Here is a 19,037-nt window from a genome sequence, read left to right as displayed (position 1 = left end):
AAGTCTCTTTCTAACAACAACAACAAAAAGCCACTGAGTTAATGTCTGACACCTCTATATATTCAGAGCTCTTCTTGCTCTCCTTTTTTCTAGTAACGGATCCTACCCCCATTCAACAGAGTGGGCATGTTACCCAAATTGGTCCGATCCAATTTCTTCCCTGGGAATAAGGTCAAACTCCTTCTGAACCACTTTATAATGAAATTGTAAGTCAGAGGCTTCCCCTAGCCAGATCACCCAACATCCAGAGAAGCTGCTCTGGGTGAAAAAGCTGGCACCCAAAAAAGAGTGAACACAAAAGATCTGGCAAGCACTGAAGGCTTCTATGTTCCTGAATCCAGTTGTTACTAAGGCAAGTTTTATCCCAATCATTTGCAGAGTTTGGTTATTTCAGCCAATAAGTTCCACTTTTTAATTTTTTTTTTTTTAGATTGACTTGGTCACTTGCAGGGTCTTAATGAATCCACAACAGGCTCCTTAAGGGAGTGTCTTAGTTTATTTTCTGTTGCTATAACAGAATACCACAGACTGGGTAATTTTTAAACAATAGAAATTTGTTTGGCTCACATTTCTGGAAGCTGGGAAGTCTAAGATCTCAGGGCCACATCTGGTGAGAGCCTCTTGCTGTGTCATAACGTAGCAGAAGGCATCACATGGTGAGAGAGAGGGCGAGAGTGCACAAAACAGAGAAACGGGGGCTGAACCTCATCCTTTTATTAGAAGCCCACTCTCGCATTAACTAACCCACTCCCTCCATAATGGAATAATCTATTCAAGAAGGGAGAACCCTCATAACCTGATCACCTCTTAAAGGCCCCACTTCCCTGTACTGTTATATCGGCAATTAAATTTCAGCATGAGTTTTAGAGGGGGCATTCAAACCATGGCATGAAGTGATGTTTTCATGAGTTTGGTTATATTGTTTTTACACACTACATTGTACCTAGCACAGGGCCCTGCAAAGAATAGAAACTCAACAAATAGTTGTCAAAGTAATGATTTTTTAAATTTCCTTTTGAAATTCTGGAATAGTATGTAAGATGTTAATATTAATAAAATTATTATGTGTACGAAATCATGAGCAAGTTCAGAGTCTCAAGAGATACTCCTACTTAAGTTGCCTGTTTTCCAAAAAATGCACATATTTAAACATGTTACGAACATATTCCTTTTCATTAAGAGTCCATTGCCTCCATATAACATATCCTTTATACCTCGTCATAGTGAAAAGTGCTTGATATAAATGTATTCAAATTTATCACATATTAATACACTGCCAATCATATAACAAATAATGTAGATGTGTGTGCTTATAGTACATGTGTGCGTGTGTGTGTGTGTGTGTGTGTGTGTGTGTGTCAGTTTAACCAACTTCTTAGAAGGTATATTAATTGCACTTAGAAAACCTGAGATGTAAATCTAACAAAGTAAAAGTTGGCTCCACAGTCTCTTAAACAGGCCCCTTTCTATGAATTCTGTGTGTAACTTGTTCATAAATATGGAAAGTATCTGAAGATTTTCTTTTTACGTGTCTTGATTTCCTTGAAGACTCTGGCACACAGCATGAGATTAAAATAATCTGGCATTGCTGGCTCCTTTGCCCACAAATACCAAGGAATAAATATTAGAATGATGGATTCTCTTTCCCTTGTCAACCATGAATATGTTCCAGCCTGGCGCAAGTTCTAGGAAGAAATGTAAAAATAAACAAATAGAACCAAAGAGTAGCTTTATTCTTTTATTCAAAGTTTATTAAAATACAAGAACAAATTGTATAAGCACACATACCACTCAGCACCCATATGATAGCACTCTTTCTACTGATAATCTCCAAAGCAGTTCATTTTCTGCAACTGAGAAGCACATATGAGTAGCATATACACGCATGCATTCTCACCACATTTACCCAGGACTCTTAGCATCATGTCCCGAATATTCTCCTTGCCAGGGAGACAAAGATGGGGAGAGGCAAACTAATGTGACTACATCCAACCACTAACTGAGTCGATGACTCTTTCGTCAGTAGTTATCATCCGCACACTGGTCAACTCTGCACATCTCTGTCTCCCTCTTCGGGTGCCCGATTACTTGGGCTAGTGAGTCTGGTGACAATGTGATGCAAAACTAAACAAAACTGGCCAACATTCCCTACCCAATATCATTTCATTGCTTTGGTTATAAAATACTGGATACTTATTTCTTTACATCCCCCAATCCTAACACACATAAAACCCACACTGACCAGTGACATGGGCCTGGAGAAGTCTTGAGAGAATTTTCTTTATTTCCCATCCCCTTCTGTGGGTTTCTTTCATTCATGTGTTTACCTGTTTGCTTTTTCAGGGGAGGGGGAGAAATGGAGGGTTTGAGCCAAAATAGTGACTTCATTAAACATCTGCTGGGTCTTCGAAGTCTCAGTAAATATTGAATAAGCTCCCTGGAGCTCTGCTGTTGCTGCCTAAGACGGGCAGTCAGCCCTGACTTGCATGAGCAGTCTTGTTTGGATATCTGCACATGTTTGCCTTCTATTGGTTCAGACTCACCTTGGAACAGAGCTGGGTCTGTTAAATCTGAGACCTTGCTTCTGGTACTATACACATAGGGCATTAGGAAGTGGCCCGATGTTTTGCTCATCCTAAAGTCACTCAATGACTTGCAGCAGCCTTCAGCCTTCCTTCAGTTGTGAGAAGTTTGTTTTCAAATCTTCCCAGATTTGTAGACCAAGCCCTCAGGGCCTTGTTCTTCCCAGTTAGCAACTTTCTAGCTCTCCCACCCTAGATCCTCTCTTTTCTTAGAGAGCCTCAGGACATGACCAAGATTGTGCCAGTTGCAAAGCAGACATTGGTACTCAAGCCCCATTCCGGAAGTATATATGAAGAGTGGGTTTGGATTCTATTTTTAGAGTGAAGGAGGAAGTTGGAATCTAACTATATATTATTTTAACTCTGATTTTTGGCAATACCATTAAGGGGGAAAAAAAAGAGGCTCCTAAAGTCAAAAGCCTTACTGTCAGTCTCCACTGCTGAGACACATGACATTAGGGATGTTCTGAAAAGCTCTAAATGCTAGTAAAGGTTTTCATTAATCCTTCAGTAGGACAGAAGTCAGTGTCTACATTTTTCCTTTTTCAATGGTCATATGACTCTAATTAAACTTATTTTCCAAACCATCAGTCAGAGGTCGGGTGGAACAAATGTCCAGATTCATCCATCCTCTTATGATTGACATAAAGGGACATCCTGTAAATCAGTCAATCCCTCTTGCTTTGCACATAGCCCACAGGGCGTGCTGAGAACACCTTATAATCCACCTTTGGCTTTTCCCAAAGGCATGCATATTGTCTCTAACCTGCCCTCTAGAATTTTGTGCAGCAAGGCAGCACCAACATGTGACCTCACGATATTTCATAATTTTTATTGAAGAGCCCAAATAGTAAAATACAGTCAGGCAAAATGAAAGACAATAGGCTATTCTTCCCACCTTGATGAGAGAATAAGCACTTCCTGGTTAATGGGAGAAAAAATTAACTAAGCAGACCCCTGGGAAGTTGATATTACCAAAAATCAAGGAGACATTCTATAAATGAGGTGAAGACACGGACCCAATGTGAAAAAAGAAAGTCATGTAAGTTAAGTGGCTGTCACTTAGCTATACAAAGCAGGAACAGTTACTAATCTGCCTCTAAGGAGGTCAGTTCCATTTTAATAGCTGTATGAAACATTTCTACATTACTATGCAGGCATCTCCATTCATGCCCGTTCAAGAAAATCATTGTTGATCCCACTAGTATTTTCACTAAGCAATAAATAAAGTCAGTTTTGGATAGTTCCAAGACATAAGTCTTTCAAACAATAAGTGTTTGAGTAAACCCAGATGCTATGATAATATCTAAAATTTCTTGGAAACTATTTCAATAATAGACAAGCTAATGCAGCTTAAAAGGCCTAACTGATAGCTCCATGTAAACACAGCCTATGGGAGAAACATGATTAGGGAATAAGAAAGCGAACTCAGACTTTTATATATGATATAAATATATCATAGATATATACTATGATATATAAATAGATATACTTTTCCCTGTGAGACTAAGAACTACAATTCTTCAAAGGAACATACCTTATAAAACACATGATAGGTAGGTGAGTATTGGCAAACTAATAATTTCTCAGCATATCAGCTAAAGCATTGATTTTCCTCTACCTCAAAATAATGAGTTCTTGTTAATTTCATAAAAGAATACATCACAAGAAATCATAAAAATTCATGTTGCGATAAATAGGTTACATAATTACAGACTTAACCCTGATAACACCAAGGCATTCTACATAGTGTAGGATTCCTGAGCTTTGTCCATTCATTTTCTCCATTGGCCCTTCCACAGCCTTTCTTCCAGAAAATTCTTACATGTTCTATCGAACATCTTCCTCCCTGGTAGCCTATGTCTTTCTATGTTTCCTTCCTCTGCTTCATTTCTCCATTGGGCTATCCTCAGGGAGAATTGTCTGCACACACATAAACGACCTCCTTCTTTAAAAATATAGCACAACTGGGTGATTTTTCCATCATCCTTTTCCCCAGTTGACTAGCACTGCCTCAGCCAAATCTCATCCCCCCACCGGCTTATCTGACATACTGTTACATTATCGTACATATAGAACAAAGGGGAAGCTTAAGGACAACAGTGTGAATGTGCTGCAACCGGGTTCTTTATGTTACTGCTTTAGCGTCCCACGTAAATCTCAACACCATTTTGAGGTTAAAAATCAATGGGGGCCGAGATAAGCCTTGAATGTAGAGGTTAACAACTGAGGAATCGGAAATGATTATTCTCAGTATGATTTTCCAGCAACTCATTAGATAACATCACATTTTTGAAATTTGTTTTGTTTGTGGGTGGTTTTTATAGAATTTAAAACATTAGAAAGCTGATGTTGCCATGAAAAATCAGTCACAATGGAGCTTTAATATTTACACAATATACCAGCTAGTGATGTGACTGATATGTTGCTCCCATTTAAAAAATAAAATAAAATACTTTTGGTTCTTGCACACCTAGTTCTCATGCTTTTCTCATTTCAGACAACTAGTTTAAGAATGTATTTTCAACTTTAGTTTTTATCTATCCATTTTATTTTTTTATTCAGTTATTAATGGAATGGACAAAAGATCCTTTGACTGTACCATCAAATACAATCATATACTATGATTTCATAATAGTCTCACATTTACAAAAGAAATTATGATACGAAATTGGTTGGTCTATTCTTTTGGGGGCTATAATCTTAAATATTACTTATGGGTAAAACTATAGTGTCTATTTTAAAAAGAAAATATATATATATATTAAAATAGCATTATAATCATATACTATAGGGACTTTAGATACTGAGGAACTAAACCTCAGCTAATGGGACCAAAGGAAGATCCAAGTCCAAATTCAAAGGTCAATGGAAATTCCATGATACCGGGGGTTGCCTTATAACAAAGCCTCCAAAATGGTTGATCAGAATTATCTCTAACTTCCTCTTCTTCTATTTTGCAATGGAAGTAAGCTTGTTTATTTGCACCTATTCTTCATTATAGCTCACCTACTATGGGAGGAAATCAAGGCTGTGCTGAATGGCCATGGTACCTCCCTCCCACAGCAGCTGAGTGTGTGTGTATATATATATGTGTGTGTATATATATATATATATTTGTATGTATGTATGTATGGACGTAAAATTTCTTCAGCGCAGCATTCAGAGAGAACACTGCTATAGAGACTGAGATTAGGAATGACTTGGGCCACATAGTAATTGTAGGAATGGAGAGGAAAACACCAGCACCACCAGACCCACTGGTTTTCCTTTAATAGGTATCATGGTATAATTAACCCACTGAAAATATACATACCACATACATGGTTCAAAAGTAATTATTTCCAAAAGAAACCCCTCATAATTACAAATATTTAAGTATTTCTTTTCTTTCCATCTCCCCTTTCTCCTCTCTAGGAGCATATGACAAATATATTGTTTTTATATGTGTATTCTCTGTGCCACTTTTAGTTGAGCTCCTTCTTCTTTTTCTGGCCTTGTGTATGTTTCTACGTTTTTGTGGTTAAGAAATGAGTCCCACTCTCTACAGCTTAAGGTTAGAAACTGTGAATTTTCTAAATCTTTCTGCCTCCTCCTCCCTAGCTTGTCAATTTCATTTCTTTTTTAGCACTCTCTCCACCTGCCTAGAAATTAACCATCAGATTACAGATGATCATTCTAACCTCCCAGATTGAGGGATCATTCTTGGTATCTAAAATATACCAATAAATTCTGGGATATGAAGACTGAGAGCACTACATGGCTAGAAACTGGAACATCAGAAATGACTCTAACATAAGGTCTAACCTTAACACCAACGTCTAATCACACCACCAGTGTCTAACCACATGGCCTGGGCTCAAGAACTTGTAACATTTGGGAATTTTCCAACTGGGCTCCATCCATGCCAAATAGAGCCAAGGCAATACCCTTTATCTTAACGTAGACAGTAGCTTCCCTAGTGTAGTAATTATTCAGGTAAGTCTTTTCCTCTGGTCTCAAAGCATGCATCAGCTGTATCAGTTCCTTCTCAATGCAGAATGAACACACGCTGAATCAGGGTTTCTTCCTCTCCGTCTTGGGATCTTTTCACATAGGGCTTTTTACTAAGAAGAGAGGTGATACGGCTACTACTTAGCCCAATGCCATTTGAGTAGTGAAAGAAGTATGGAGCTGTTAGAGATTCATGTTCTTCCGATAAACTTCTGTCTTTCAGTAAGCCAATAGGGCTCTGTTGAAATAGGGATTCCGTTCTTAATGTCCTTGCCTTTATATAACTTTTTAAAACAATAAGCTCTCTTATAATCATACCTTTAACCAGCTAATCTAGTTTTCTTTCATCTCTTGCTGAAATTCTTCTCCAGCCAATGCCGGACTTCTTGAAGGTTGTAGGAGAAGGGGCCCTTTCCTCCCAGATAAGCGATTTTCTGTCTCTGCACAATGCACACACGTTCAAAGGCTACCCCGTAAGCTATGTTGGCGTTATTGTCCATGCGGTCAGCCACAACTCGGCACTGGGGCGGCAAGGAGAAACGCTCCAGAAGCTGCTGGGCTGCTGCACACCGATCTTCCTGATTCTGGTGCTTCTTCACCTCAAAAGACAAAGAGGAGTCCCCAGGTATCGCCCAGCCGTCTGATGGATGAGCCTCATCAATGTAGACCAGCAGGAAGTCGGCCACTGAGGAGAACTCTTCCACCAGTTTGCGGAAGGCTGGCAGCTGGCTCGTGAAAGGAGGTCAAGTGGCTGAACCAAAGTTGACCACTAGTGGGCGCTCAGGGCTAGCAAAGTCAAGGAGGTGGCATGCGGCTCCCTCCGCTATCTTCTCCTGGGTACCGTGGCCACTGTTGTCACCTCCTTCTGCACTGGAGACATGCACCACACTGGAATTGGGGGCATCCTCACCCAATTTCACCTGAGGGTAAAACAAAAAAAAAAGAAGGTGAGAACATCACATTAAACACATTGCCACTTCAATTCACATTAAATAGTTACAATGGGCTCTAACAGAACGTGATATTTCCTTCAGAGCATGTGGTAAACATGTATCGATTTGAGTAAAGAGGCTTCATGGCAGGTAATGTAAAGAATGGCCCAAAAGAGAATAAAAGTCTTTTTTATTCTGTATAGTCACTGAAGGTAATTATTTTCATCACTGAAGGCACTGGAGTTAACTCTTTTTATAATTAAGCCAAGGCTGGTATTCTTTACTATCTTTATTTTGGTGTCAATTCTTAACATGCAGTCTATAACAAATGATAAATTGACTTCATTTTAAAAGTTAGAAGCAAATGGTCTACTTTAAGACAAATTATCAGGGTCTTGGGACATGGTGCCTCCTTCTGAATTCTGAAACACCAGGCAGGACCTTTATTTTCTTGCATGATACTAAGTCATTTAATCTCAACCAATGGCCAATGATACCAGTGGGCTCTATTCTTGGCCAGACCTAGAAAACCAGAGGTCTACCATTTATAAGAAGGGTTACTTCCACTTAACCTCTTTAGTGATTCAGTTTTCCCACCCGTAAAATGGAAATAATAATGCCTGTCTTCCACATATGGCAACTGGAGGGCAACAAGAGAAAAAGAGCTCTTTGTGCACTGTAATTATATGGGTGTGTGTTGCCCTTATCAGATGCTACCCCACCATGTGAAATAAAACATCATCATTCTTGGGCAATTTTGTGTTTAAAATATATATCTATCCTGAGCAAAGCTTTGAACTCTCCTCAGTATGGCATCCTCCCTGGAGGCTTCTACTGCCACTGCTTACAAGGTGGTTCTTACCACTCCAAACTTACAATTTCCATTAAAAAAAAAAATACAAAAAGAAACAATAATGGTTACTCCAGAGTTCTATATTAATTTCTCATTTTCCAAGTGTGCTTGTTTCCCTCTCTTTATCTAGGCAGTCACACTAAAAAGTACTTTTCTACCCCACAATTTGTTAACAAGCTCCTCTGAATTATAAAATATTGGGGCAGAAGAGGTAGAGATAAAAATTGTTTCATGTGTTCCCTTTGCACATGGTTTAAATAGTTGAAAACAGAATGAAGGAAAGTTTGCAGCCTTTGAATCTGTAAGTTGATAATAAAAAGCAGGCAACAGTAAAAGAGCCAATTACTTCAGTTTGAATTAATACAGTTGGATCTTCCTTGGAATGGTTTAATCAAAGCCAATAACATTAGGGACAACTTACGACAGTACAATTGATTTTTATATACTATCCTTAATATTATAATATACTTCCAACTGGATCGACTTATTTCCCTCATATACATATAGCCACACATAATGTTACTGTTAATTGAAGTCACTTAGAAGTGAATTGTTAAAGATGTAACAATCCAAACTGATATAACACACTCAAGGGCTTTTAGTCAGAAGCTTCTATCTACTGTTAATGCATAACTCATTTTAACTGTAGGGAAAGAATTAAAGTTCTTTCTCTCCCTTCTAAAAAATCCTAGCAGGGCATGTTTGAAATAAGCATTATTAGTGTTCTAAGAGAAATCTTATGGTAATAATCTTCCTTCTTAGAAAGGAAGATGCTGGTGTGATTTAAGTAAGTACATTTTGTTTTTTGGTCATCGCCACAGAGAAAATTATTTTACTTATACTAACTTTCTTGGTTAATTTGCAAGTGACACTAGATGGAGAAATCTAATAAGCACATTTAGCTGGATTCTTTCATATGAACTACACTAGTCTTTAAGGCGTGAAAATATACATCAAATTTAAAGATATACATGTTGAAGGTATTATAAACCTTTTAATCCATGGGTTCTTTTTGTACTTCCTTTTTTATAGATCTAGGTAGTGGGTAGCAGCCTCTTCTCTTTAGATCTTTCCCATTTGAAATAATAGTAATGATTCTAGAAGGGATGTTTTAACAATATCATGTGTACTGTGTACCTCAACATACCGTGATAAGAAGACCTAAATGCATTCAGATTAGTCTGTTATAGTGACTTCCTGTTAAGTAAGCAACCTGTACACTTGTAGGTTCTTGATAGGTAAAAACATGCATCTGCATTTTGGAATCATTTTTGAAACCTATGAACAATTATGTGGCCTTGATAAATGGGCCTCTAGCCCCCTGACTCATCCAGGCAGACCTGTTGATCCTTTCATTATGTCTGATTATTCAACTGAATAATCTAATCTGATGCTTTTGTCACAGGAGGCTCTCTTGTTACCTGCAGTAAATTTTCTTGGGAAGTTAATGCACCCTCTCTTTCTTAGAGACAATGTATAGTTCAGCTGCAGAATTCTTTCCAAAACACAGACTAATTTGCCTTGGGAAATTTAGAGTAAGTACAACACTGTCATTCTAAAATAAAAAATTAGGAAAGTTACCAAATTCATAATGCTCTTTATGTGGGGGATTTAGCATTTTGTTAGGATTAGGGTTAGACAGGGAAGTATTTATTTTATTGAATGAATGCTAGTTGTTATAATCCTAGGTCAGTGAAGAATTTTACACATAATCATCACCCTGATCTGCAATGAACATAATCATATTTGGGTGATGGATAAGCTCACTGAGGCAGATAAACTTAGAAATACGAATCCTGGAGCTGTCTCATAGAGGACTACCATAATCACCACTCAGTGTCATTGATCCGTCCTTGATTGTCGCATCTGGTCAGTGCACAAAACAAATGTGGCCTATTCTTTTTATTTTTTTGAGCAGCCAGGGTCCCTTACTGAATCTTACAATGTCATAAATGGATATTCTTATTCATGAAGGTGCCTAGACAAGAGAAAATGCATAGATAAAATTAATATTATTAATAAAACTAAGAAGGAAAAACACACACCCACCATCCATAAATCCAAAGGTGAGTAGACCAGTAGTCTGCTTTTATAAGCTTCATATACTAGTCATAAAATGTGTCCATCTTTGCTAAAACCTGATGGAGGACAATTTAGCTAAAATAAAGAAAAAAACACTTTTTTTAGATATGGAAGTTTCCTTTAAACTAAAAGAAAATATTCTAAAAAGATATTACTGTTCATTCTCATCTCCCCATTTGGTCACCATAAAAATTAGATTCCTAACAGACCAGAGTTTCAAATGGAGAACTTCTTGGTTTGCTGGGTTATGCGCCCTGCTGAGACAGGCTGGGAGAATCACCATTGTCTTCGATGATGGAAGATTGTTTGCTCTCCCCAGGAGCAAAGCATTCCTTGACACAGAGCCAAAATGATGAAGAAAATAAAGTCGGTCCCATAATAACATTTAGGCTGCAGGAAAGAAGCTCAACAAAAACAAGTTATCCCTTGGTACTCCCAAACTTTGTTTTAATTTCCCACAGTGGCACAGAAAGTCTGGCCACAAGTTACCTATCATCTTAATTTCTTCTTCTTAGAGGGTTTGTGTTTGGTTTTTGTCCTTAATGAGACATATTTGCCAAAGAGGCATTCAAAAGGCATTTTTTACTCTTGCGGAAGAGTAATTAGGTCGGTACCTCTTTCCCTGCCAGCATTAGCTGCTCTAAAGAGAACCCTGCCCAGTATTTAATGCCCAAACACAAGAAGCATCATTTCCACTAATTGGTCTTGAAGTTCCGATGTTCCCAAAGGGTCTCTTTATTCTGCAAGGATCAGAAAGGACATACGTAAAATGTGATATTGTCATCGCTGACTTTTATCTCTCTCATCTGCACTATTACAGTGGTCCTTTCTTACGATTTTGCAAGCAACATCAACACAACACCAACAAAGGAGGTAAATAAAGGATTTGCATTTTTACAACAGAAGACATCTCTGGGCCAAGTTCAGATGTTGCAATGGACATCTTTATAAGTATGAACATGAACATAAACATATAGCATATATAAAAATTCGATTCCCTTGATGATGTTCAGTGTTCAGTGCATGGGGATAAAGGAAATGCTGCTTTAGCATGTGGACTGTGAAATGCAGGGCAAGGGAGAGAAAAGAACCATTCATCAAGTAGAAGCAGAAAATACAGCATATACTACTAACCTTGTTTTTTGTTTTGGAGTTTTATTTCTTTTTCTTTTCCACAGCCTGAGAAAGGCTTGTGGACAATATATCACATAATCTCATAATAGAATGTAAAGCAAATTATAAAAATGAAGGGTGGGTGTGTGGCAGCAGAATTTTCACACATACTTCTTGCTGTCCAAAGCCCTGAAAATGGCTTTATTAACTATCAGGAAGTTTCAAATTCTTTGACATAATGACCAGGCTACATCAATGTCCTTAGAAACATGGCCAAACTATCATTAAGCAGAGATTTAACCATTTATATTCAGATTGGCCAAATAAATCAGAGTTGAAGAATAGGCTACGTACTCCTTCCTCTGAGCTCAATTCCCTTTTAGCTATTCTCTTTTTAATTTGTACCTTGAAAATGTAGCTCTAAGCTCTATCATTCCCCAATGTTTTATCCAAGTGATGGACAAGCTCTGGCTGTGGCCTGCTTTGTGTTCTTTGGGGACTGTTTCTCTCTTAAAAGGGCCATTTTCCATTGTGGAAACTAGTGTCAAAGGCTTGAGGTGAATGAAGAGGAGGAGGAGAATGTTAAAGAGACCCTTTCAAAACCAAAATTATATGTTCAAATGAATATGTTTTCTGTACCTCTGCAATATTAACCGTGCAGAAGCTAAACTGCCTGTCAGCATCTATACTGTGTGTTTACTTTTACACTTCATTTAGGTAAGAGCCAGGCTCCCAGACAGAGCAGTTTGCTTATTGGTTGCATGTTTTTAGTCTCTGAGCACCAACACAAGGATATACTGTTCAGATGCAATGACACTGACTGCAGAAACTTAAATAACAAACACCTTTTATTCACCTCAGGGTCTCTCACCAGTGTCTATAGACTTTCCTTTCAATCAAAATTGTACACAGAATCCATCTCTTACTAAACTCACATTATCTTTAAAGGCTTCTCCATAAAGTTAATTCAAATCCTTTTCAACCTTTTAAGAAAGGGTTTGTTTAAAAAAATAAAAATAAAAGAAAAATTTATTTTGTTCTTTCTTTATTTCTGTGTTGTCCCTTGTGGAGGCAAAGCACAGGGATAATACTTTTACTCCACTTTCTCTACGTATCTTTCTGGGCATCTGACATGCAGCAACAAGGAGAATTAATAACGGCAAATCACATGTCTAGTTTTATCACATGGGCACACACCCCTCTCATCCTGGAAAACTTCACTTCTAGGGATGGGCAGCCTTGAAATAATGCAAATCAGGATTATGAAATAGTGTGATGCCATCTCAAACAGAACCTCCTACAATGTCTCTAGAAATGACTACACCCAAAGACAGTGGCACAGATGACAACAGCATTCAGAGAAGTGATTCAACCTGGTTGAGAGGTTCTGAGTGACCCTCAAATGCCACCAGAGAAACCACTACCCTTGCCATACTTGAAGACAGAAAGAGACCATCATTCAGTTCCAGCTGTGTTCATAATGTTTCCATTTATCACACACCCACTCCAGTCTTGTCTTTGGACATGTGGGTCCTGAGGTTGCTTCTACACATGGTAGCTATTACATAAATCATCAAAAGCAAACGTAATAACATCAGTCGTGAACTTGGTCACTAATCAAATCAGTAGGCAGGGACAAAAAAATACAGAAGAGGAATATACAAACCATATGCAAAAAGAAAAAACAAATCACTCATCCTTCCCAATTTCCTGGAATAGGAATAACAACATATTGCCACCAATGGAACACTATACATTAGTGAAAAAAAACAATAAACTTTATTAAAGAGGTATTTGTTTGTTTTTCCATTTTATGTTCAATAAGCTGCTTAATGGGAGAAATAACCTCACTTAATATTTGTGGGTAACATTACAGCCCCCATTGTTTATGTGAGAGATGACTTTTTTCATGTTTTTCTTAATGAAACATGACATTTATATAAGAAATCTATGTATATAAGTAAAATTCTTCCAATAAGTGCTTTGTTTTTGTTTTTGTTTTTTTACTTTATAGACAAAAGGCAATTGTCCTTCCAAAAAGTAAGAGTTTAATATACTGAGATCAAACCACTGATATTTCCATGGTGTCTGCTAACACATATAAACTAGGATGTTGAACAGGGAACTTCCTAATTAATGTCTGATATACTTGTGTACTCCTCCACCTGCCTCCAAATTGCCTTCCCCTAAAACAAACCATAAAAACTTCCCATTCAATGTATACTTTTGTGGAAATGAAATGATGAATTCAATATCTACTTCTCTAGATCTCCCATCCTCTCTGACATGCACAATATAAACGAGTTTTTACTGTTAGAACTTTGAGCACCAATTCATATTCTCATAAAAGAATTTCCATCTCCTAAAAAGAGCTCTTGCTATTCACATTTTTAACAACAATAAACACAAACTCTCTTTAGGTTACTATCAGTCATAAAGACACGTATTGTGGTAAAATTTTCCTAGTTCACAACAGATATTTTCTTCTCGAACATCTGATTTTCAGAAGAACAATCCTGTCCTGAATTCTCTGTAATTTTACAAGTTACTTCTTCTCTTTTCCTGGTGCATGGTTTTATTTTTCTAGTGTTTATTTATGGAGGACGCATTCCCTTGTGCCTCTACTATTTCAAGTTCCCCGTCTCTGGTTCTAAGGTGCTGCCTGCCTAAAGCACACCACTTCACTGAACACCTGGCTTCTATATTCCTCTAAAATACAGATGTACAGTTTCTTTTTCTGGCATCTTGGGCAAGGTCCCACTACACTTTTAGGGAAACCAAGATTGTCTATTTTGATAACTACTTTTGCCAAAATAGTTCATTCTTCTCAAGCCTGGTTGAGGGGGTGGAGGGGAACTTTAGAAGTCATATGGGCATAGCAGGTAGCAGAAAACTGACAAAAGACCAGGGCCAAAATCTTCCTCTATGCCCCTGAAGATCTTAGTTGAAAATGCTCTACCAACATCTCTAACCAGCAAAAAGCCTGGAACACAGTATTTTGCATTTAGAAACTAAGATCACCACCTCTGATTTTGAGAGAGCAGCCCCTGGATACTACCTGACCAGGTAAGGGAGACCACTGCCCTAATGCTCATAACAGCTCTGAGATTTAATGAAGCATAGACCCATCATCTCTTTCTAGGGCAACATATTTTATTTTTGAGAAACAAAGTAAAGGAGGCTCCCCTTGCAAATGCTGGATTTCTGAAAGCTAGTTTTCAGATTTTTCTTTTGCAAGTTGGTATCTAGTAACTCAGGACTCACTGCCTGAAAATCGCTTCCAAAGGGTTCAAGTTTGAATCAATGTAGAGGAGGTGGTACACCGCTGCTTGCTTTCATTAACTCTTACCTCGACCAGAAACCAAGCAGCTATGATGCCCAATCACACTTTCTATGACCATTTTCTTATTTTGTCAGCTGTCTGAGAGTTTTGAGTAGCATTTCCCATTTCTTGCTTTTCAGTACCCACCCCTCGAGCATACTTCCTCAGCGTACCTCACTTGATAGCCTCGCATCAAGCAAAAAATCAAAATTCCAGTTTATGGCAAGAGCAGAATAAATGCAGCAGTCTCCTCTTCCCAATCATTTTCTGACTTTTCCCAAGTTATTGTACCAGCACAAATGCCTTCTACTCCCAAATCACAGCAAGATATGAATAACCCTTAGTAGAAAGACTCCTTATTAGGTCACACAGAGTTATTATGGCTTAATAGCTGTCACCCTCCCAAACTAACCTGTGCAACAGGTGTAGAAAGTAAACTTAGAGGCTCACTTGGCAGCCCCACAAATAGGGCTTCACAGCTCTCACCCCCGTGCTCCCAATGGCCTCTGGTCCCCAGCATGTGAGCCCCTGCCCCTGTAGACCTAAGGAGAAGCCCTTCTCGGTTCAGCTCACCTGTTTGTAGGCATCGAGGAGGAAGCTCTTCCAGACGCAGCGCAGTCCCTCTGAGGTCAGCATGCGCCGCCACTCTCCGCGAGTGGACTTGGAGCGGCTCAACAGCAGCACCACGTGCTTGAGCAGAATGACCGAGTCATAGAGCGCCAGGAAGAGGCAGTTGGAGAAAAAAACTGGCAGAATTTGCAGTGTGATCAGCAAGTCTACGCTGAGGATGCCCATCTTCTCTGCCTCCTGAGTCAGTTCCCTTGTGCGCTCTGGTTCCCCTTCACCCTCTTATTTAAAAGGGGGGTGGTGATAAAGGGGGGTGGGGGAGGTAAGGGGGAAGGTTGGGGGTTGGGGGAGAAGGGGGAAAAAAAACTAAATTAAAAGGAAGCCCAAGTTGTCTCCTCTTTCAAAGAAGCAGAAATGGCAAGACTAAGTCCAGTCTCTCCAGCCCGGCAGTTGGAGTGTGCCCATCAATTCATTCAATTCGGAGCTGCTGCTTTTTTTTTTTTTTTTTTTTTTTTTTAGGATTTAAGATGTTAAAAAAAAAAAAAAAAAAAAAACTGGCGTACTCGTCCCTAATCCAGTTACCCCTGTCAGAGTCCGTTAAAGACAGGCAGTTCTACTTTCATTTCCAAGCACCTATGAGACTGTGGCAGAGATTTTAAAATTTTCTTTAGCCTTTCATTGTCTCTATGATCTTTAAACGTAGCCTGTTTCTTTCTTGAATTGCCAGTTTTTTTGTTTGTTTGTTTGTTTGTTTGTTTTAATGTGCTTTAAGGGTAGTTTTTTTTTTTCTTTCTTTCTTTCTTTACTCCGTTTTACACACACTTTCTGTGCTTCTCTTTCTCCCAGTCTCACTTTCTTCCCCAGGAGCGACTGACTCCTCTTTTTTCTCACTCTCTGTCTTTCCCTTCCTGCTAGCTGTCTGTGGTGCAAAGTGCCTCTCTCTGCAGCCCAGTGAGTCTCCCTGACGCCTTTTATACATTCCCTGGCTAATTGCTGCAATAGAGAAATGAAAGCCTAATCTTGGTAAAGATCTTGACGTCATTGAGAAAGAGGGCTTTACTTTGGCCAGGACTGCAGTGAATAGAAAAGCAAAACTCGACAACTTTTTTTTTTTTTTAGAAGGGGTGGGGGAGAGACAGTGGAATTTTGCTTTGTGATTTAAAGAGAGAGAAGAAAACTAATACCCTTGACAGCTTTCAGGAAATGCTTCCAAACTTTGGGAAAAGTAATTTAATATAATGTGCAGATTGATTTGGCCGACACTCTCTCTTCCGATTATCATTATCATTAATTTATGAGGGATTTTGGAAAGAAAGGATCCTGGAAGGCAGGTAGAAAAGAGGAAGAGTTATCACAAGTGGTCTTTGCTCTGTTTCTTGGAAAATATGAATGTTTATATACAATCTTTACACCTTTATACCATGACTCCAATTCTTCGTAAGATCTGTGACCTAGGTCCTTTAAATTTTTTTGAGTCATTATCTTATTTAAGAAAATGCAAAGTGAGTTGTAGGTGGAAAACTTGTAAACTATTTCAGTACCATCACAGCATTTCTTTAAAGCTTCTTGCAGAAACTTGAATACAGGTTTCTTTTTAGTTTTACCCAAGCTTCTAATGAAAAAAAAAAAAAAAAATCCAAATTCCTCCAGACAGGGAAGGAACTAGGTGACATTCTTTTAGCTTCATTTTGCAGATAAAATTAAAACTTTCCATTGACTAGCATTAAGAAGCCAAAAGGCTGAGAAATTAATTATTTATGAAAGCTCTTTAAATTTGGTGTTTCACCTGCTTCTGTTAGCATAACCCCAAGAGACCTGATACTTTAAAGAATCTTCCTTTTTGTTTGAAAAAAAATTTAATTAAATGTATAGGAGGTTAAGAGCAGACTGAATTGGCTCAAGGTGCCACCCTGACCATTTTTCAATGGCTTGCCTCTCCCATGAGTCTTTAGGATAGATATTTAGGCAGACAATGCTTTGGCAGAATGGCATGACCCCCATTTTATTCTACTTTTTCATCCTGTGTTACCTAACAGATCACCTCTAGGAATTATGTTTTCTTGGAAGAAGGTAAGGCAAGTACAGACTTCGGGATGGGGTGTAAAATTGTAATTGAAAATTAATTAGCTGAGTTTTCTATGTAGCCAGAGCTCTCATTAGGCATAAGCTAAGCAGTAGGTGCAAGCTTGTGGTTAGTGTATTGTGTATTTTTTCCATGTGGCTAACACCTTCATGATCACAGAAATAATTCAGAAGTCTAGACAAGAGTCATTAATTTGTGGTCCTGTGAGCTGAATTCTGCATATTGATGCATTTTGTTTGGTTGGCAGGTTGCTTTTTGCCTTTAAAAAATAATAATCAAAAGAGAATGCCTTTAGGTTCTGTGAGATCAGGGATTCTTGCCCACTTTGTTCACTGCTACCTCCCCAACACCTAGAACCATGCTTGGCGCACAGCTCAATGTGGATGTTCTGAATGAATGAATGAACAGAGCACGTAGAGAGCCTCTGCATTGTTCTACACTAGGGGGCACCATTCACATACAATAGGATGTGAATGGGGGGTGCCCTGGAATTGTAAAACGTGGTGGCCTTGTGCAATGCCCTCTCTTGTGACACAATTCTCAGCATTCCCTACAAATTATTTCATTTTTTTTCCTTAGTTTGGCTCCCGATGAGTTTTGAATTTGTATCTCATGGACAAAATTGTTAAATACTTCAAAGCTTAGAAAAATAATATAAACCATATAGAAAAATTATATTTTCCCTATGACTAGCGTACAATGTTAGCAAAAGAATATTACTAATATATACAACGTACATTTACTGCATGTATCTTCTCAAACTACTCAATGTCCTTATGGGAAAAAAGAAAGAACAAAGGCAGGGAGTTGACAACACCGTATTTTAACTGGTGGAGATACGAAAGCTATATTGCCATAGTTCCCACCAACAATGGCAGAATGCATTGTAGACTCAGGAAATGCTGCTTCCACTCACTGCCCAAGCTTTAAAATCTATCCCCTTCTCAGACCTTCATTCTACCTTGATTGAATTAAACCAGTGCTCCCCTGCAGTGGAGACTTCAACAGCTTTAAACCAATTGTCTCTCACTCGCTTTACCTCTGAAGGAGAAAGGTACGTTTGTGAATTGCAAGCTAAGGAGAGGGATTGATAGAAAATCAGAAAAACCTTTCTTTTAAATGCAAAGTTCAAAGCATATCCAGATTTTAAATGGTTATAAATTAGAATTAGGACTCTGTTGGGGGCTTTTGTTTCTTTTTATTTATTTATTTATTGAGGTTAGATGTGTTTGAAGGGAATTTTTTTAAAAATACGAGAACAAAAAGATACACAGCCAATCTGATTATGTCATTTCTCAGATTTCTTCTGTCATTTTTCTAAACGACTGAATAAACAAATCACAAAACTGTGGGCCATTCCTCTAGCAGATAGACAATCTGTCCACCCAAGAAATTACATTTCTCCAAAGCTATTTCTTTTTTTATGCATGGTCCACAATTGCTTGTTCCAGTTATAAAGAGTATTTATCATATTGATTTTCAAGTAATTTTATACTCGTTAAGTAACAAA

The 19,037-nt window shown here is 38.3% G+C and overlaps 1 protein-coding gene and 1 long non-coding RNA gene across 5 annotated transcripts in view; one reads left to right on the top strand and one right to left on the bottom strand.

Moving 5' to 3' along the window:
- Positions 1 to 1,712: 1,712 nt before the first annotated feature.
- The window catches only part of DIO2 (iodothyronine deiodinase 2), a 115,981-nt gene continuing 98,656 nt past the window's right edge, over positions 1,713 to 19,037 (bottom strand). For 2 of the 4 annotated variants that reach the window (XM_017961411.3, XM_017961412.3), the window contains 3 exons: positions 15,451 to 15,725; positions 10,410 to 10,517; positions 1,713 to 7,495 (listed from right to left, as the gene is read on the bottom strand). In XM_017961411.3, the coding sequence (XP_017816900.1) occupies positions 6,896 to 7,495; positions 10,410 to 10,517; positions 15,451 to 15,672 (930 nt within the window). In that variant the 5' untranslated portion in view covers positions 15,673 to 15,725 and the 3' untranslated portion in view covers positions 1,713 to 6,895. The remainder of the gene's footprint in view (positions 7,496 to 10,409; positions 10,518 to 15,450; positions 15,726 to 19,037) is intronic. The other 2 variants (XM_017961414.3, XM_031669044.1) reach the window with 2 other exon arrangements.
- LOC116275934 lies at positions 15,576 to 15,998 on the top strand. The gene is made up of 2 exons (XR_004185378.1): positions 15,576 to 15,688; positions 15,851 to 15,998. It is a non-coding gene; the product is annotated as an uncharacterized LOC116275934 (long non-coding RNA).

Source organism: Papio anubis, chromosome 7, assembly GCF_008728515.1.
Source record: "Papio anubis isolate 15944 chromosome 7, Panubis1.0, whole genome shotgun sequence".
Classification (NCBI taxonomy): Eukaryota; Metazoa; Chordata; class Mammalia; order Primates; family Cercopithecidae; genus Papio; species Papio anubis.
This window is presented reverse-complemented; position numbering and strand designations above follow the sequence as displayed.